Source organism: Sesamum indicum, linkage group LG2, assembly GCF_026168435.1.
Source record: "Sesamum indicum cultivar Baizhima isolate 11 linkage group LG2, ASM2616843v1, whole genome shotgun sequence".
Classification (NCBI taxonomy): Eukaryota; Viridiplantae; Streptophyta; class Magnoliopsida; order Lamiales; family Pedaliaceae; genus Sesamum; species Sesamum indicum.
In genome coordinates, this window is record NC_142658.1 from 13,351,814 (window position 1) to 13,355,821 (window position 4,008).

The window sequence follows — 4,008 nt, forward strand, 5'->3', positions numbered from 1 at the left end:
TATTATGGATTTTGTCATTGGTTTACCACCTACATTCAGAAGGCATGATGTTATTTGGGTGATTGTTGATAGATTGACTAAATTTGCACATTTCTTGCCAATCTGTCAAAATAATTCTTTGGATAAGCTAGCCGAATTATATGTTTCAGAAATTGTGAGATTACATGGCATTCTTACGTCTATAGTTTCTAATAGAGATCCTCGATTTACTTCTCATTTCTAGGGAAGCTGGCAAACGACTCTAGGATACAAAATTACATTTCAATACAGCATTTCATCCTCAGACTGATGGATAGTCAGAAAGAACGATTCAGACATTAGAGGATATATGAGAGCATGCGTAATTGAATTCAGAGAAAATTGGGATGATAATCTACCACTGATAGAATTTGCTTATAACAACAGTTTTCATTCTAGTATTGGTATGGCTCCATATGAAGCTTTGTACGGAAGAAAATGCCGAAGTCCGATCTGTTGGAATATTGAGGGATTGAGACAGCTTGAAGGGCCGAAATTAGTTCAAGAAACAGTGGACAAGATACAAACAGTTAAAAAGTGTTTGAAGGCAACACAGGATCGGCAGAAGAGTTATGTAGATAAGCATCGCAGAGAAATGGAATATGAGGTGGGAGAAAAGTTTTTCTAAAAGTATCACCATGAAGAGGAATCTTGAGATTCGGAAAGCAAGGAAAGTTGAATCCGAGATATATTGGGCCATATGAAATTCTGGAGCGAGTTGGACCACTAGCCTCTCGGTTAGCATTACCAACAGAATTATCATAGATACGTGAAACATATGTGGAAGAGCCAATTGAAATTCTGGACCGGAGTATAAAGAAATTGAGAAATAAAGAAATACCTATGGTGAAGGTCAAATGGAGTCATCACTTCTCAAGGGAAGCCACCTAGAAATACCTATGTTGTGCATGTACGAAAATATTAACACAATAACACAATAAAGCATCATGCCATAGATTGAACATTACTTTTATTCAAAACGTAAATATTATATTACATCAAAATTGTCAGAAAATATTTACAAAAGCCCAATCTAATTAGCTTTCTAATCACCTATTCTAACAAAGATTTGGAGAAACATCTCAGGATGGAATGAGAAGCTACTACCCCAAGACGATAAAGAGGTATTGATCTAGTCCGTGCTTCAGGCTATCCCATCTTATGCTATGACTTGTTTTAAGCTACCACTCTCCCTATTAAAAGAAATCCAAAGCATGATCTCCAACTTTGGGTGGAACAACCAGGATTATAAGAAAATTCATTGAGTCTCCTGGCAACGGCTCTGTGATAGTAAGTTACTGGGGTGCTCAGGTTTTAGGCAACTCCACTTATTCAACCTGGAAATGTTGGCAAAACAATTTTGGTGTATTTTATGTTATCTAGAGAGACTCCTTAGTCGGGTTCTGCATGCAAGGTACTTCCCCAAAAGGCGATGTTCTTACAGCAACCGTGGGGAAGCGTGTTGGAATTGGAACTTCTCCATCCACTGCTATGAGTTCTGCTGCTGCTGCTACCATGGTTGATGAGAACTTTGAAGGTGCTGGCGTAGCATCAGACCTCTTGGACCAAGGATAGTCGCATTTTAGAGAAAGTGTGTTTTACATTTCACGTTTTATTTATTGGAGGCAGTTGCAGATTGGTTATGTTAGGCGGGTTTGTTATTTTTTAACGATTTCTTCCTCCCTCTTATATAAACTCTGTAATTCTTCATTTCCTCTGTAACATTTTTCTGAAGCAATGGAAACGGTCTCAACTGCTCTCATTTTCTTTGTGCAATTGTTTTTCTGGTTCATCATATTAAACTACAATCTTCTCATGGTATCAGAGCCTTCATATTGAAGGTCTCTTGATACTCCGTGTGTGCTTATATTCACCTGTTAAGGGCACGGTAACAAGCTGTGATCATGACGGATGCGTCACCAACGGCAAAGGAACAATACGAGAGGGATGTGCTTTACTTACATCCTTCGAACAATTCCAGGTTTGTGCTGACATCTACAGCACTGATTGGATCTAACTATTTGACTTGGAGTAGAGCGGTGTACGTCGCTCTAGGCTGTAAAATGAAGCTAGCCTTCATTGACGGAACATTCCCACGGCCACCAGCTGGTTCTGCTCTGTTTGAGTAATGGAGGAGAGCAGATCTTATGGTAACCTCGTGGTTGTGGAATTCGATCTCGAAGGACATCGTAGAGGCCTTCATGTATGTGAGTTCGTCGAGGGAGTTGTGGCTGGAGATTCAGTCTAGATATGGACGCAGCAGCGGGCCTATGATCTATCAAATACAACGTGAGATTTCTTCAATCTCACAAGGAGATATGACACTGACTTCCTACCTAACGAAAGTGAAGAAGTTGTGGAATGAGCTATTTTGTTTAGCTCCTTCGCCCAAGTGTACATGTGGAGGATGCTCCTGTGGAATCAATGCAGCTATTGGGGAGATGTATTCTTCGATGCAACTAATGCAGTTCCTCATGGGACTCCATGAGAATTTCGACAAGGAGAAAACCCAGCTTTTAATGATGGATCCCTTACCCGATCTAGAGAGAGCTTTCTCGATTATCTTTGCTGTGGAGCAGCAAAGAAATGTACAAATTCAACTTACAGACAGCACGAACAATGCGGCGTACCAAGTAACTTTGAGTGAGAACAAAGACAAAGGAGGATATAAACAAACACAGAAACGTAGATCATTCATTGACAAGCGCTCCATGGTTTGCACACATTGCAATAAGATAAGACACCTAAGAGATACATGCTTCCAATTGCACGGGATGCCAGATTGGTTCAAAACGCTGAATGACAAGAAGAGGATGGGAGTGAATCATAATTTTTCTGGAAATGTAGAAGGCAGAGTGGCTAAAAAAGTTAAAAGCTCAAGTGGTGAAGCAAAGTCTGAGGTAGCAGATTTGATGGCTGAGATACTCAAAATGATGAAGCAGAAGGAAACACCTACAGACCCTATCTCAAATTACGCGAACTATGTACACTATGATGAGGAGTTTGCAGGTAACATTCTTGAACCTTTTGCCCCGAATGCGAGTGACTGGATTATTGACACTGGAGCTACAAATCACGTGTGCGCACATTTGTCATGTTTCGATACTTATTCTGTTTCTTCTCATACTCATCTCATCCATTTGCCTGATGGAACTAAGAAAACCGTGACTTATGTCGGCACTGTGAGAATATCAAACAAACTGACCCTTACCTCAGTATTTTTTGTTCCAGAATTTTCTGTAAATCTCCTCTCAGTGAGTCAGCTTTGTAGCAGCAATATATACTCCTTTCTTTTCAATCAGTTTAGCTGCATCTTGCAGGACTAGGTCAGTAAAGAAGTGGTGGCAAAAGGAGTCATGAACAGAAAGCTTTATGTAGTACGGTCCTCTGTTTTTAGTCCCTTACTTGGTTCCAGTGTATCTGTTCCTAATTCTTGTTCAGCCATTGATGAATGTAATGACTCCTTATGGCATAAGAGGTTAGGGCATGCTTCTATGACAGCGATTAAACACATTCGAGAATACAATATTTCAACCAACTCATTAGAAATGAAATGTGATATTTGCCCGAAAGCTAAGCAATCTCGAGTCATGTTTAAACCAAGTGATTCTCAGTCCGTTGCACCTTTTGCTTTAGTTCATTTGGATGTTTGGGGACCGTATAAAACATCTAGTTTGTCCGGGTGTAATTATGTCCTAACCATTTTGGATGACTATAATAGAACTCTATGGACATACCTCATTAAACACAAAGATCAAGTTCATTCCACTTTACTCAAATTCACAGCCATGGTTGTCACCCAATTTGAAACCAAAATTAAAGTGTTACGTTCGGATAATGGGTCGGAATTCATCAATGCCAATTGTCAAGCATTATGTCAAAAGCTTGGGATAATTCACCAAACTTCATGTGTGTACACCCCTCAACAAAATAGAAAGGAAGCATAGACACCTTCTTAATGTTGCTCGTGCACTTCTATTTCAAGCTTCT

General features: G+C 39.8%; 1 protein-coding gene across 1 annotated transcript; it reads left to right on the top strand.

Moving 5' to 3' along the window:
- The first annotated feature begins 2,165 nt into the window (after positions 1-2,165).
- On the top strand, positions 2,166-3,344 carry LOC105155873 (uncharacterized). The gene has a single exon (XM_011071857.1). It carries the CDS (start codon positions 2,166-2,168, stop codon positions 3,342-3,344), a length of 1,179 nt encoding a protein of 392 aa, XP_011070159.1.
- The last annotated feature ends 664 nt before the right edge of the window (positions 3,345-4,008 follow it).

Bases quoted from the DNA above. Each gene is read 5' to 3' on its own strand.
- LOC105155873 (XM_011071857.1), top strand. From the start codon at position 2,166: ATGGTAACCTCGTGGTTGTGGAATTCGATCTCGAAGGACATCGTAGAG.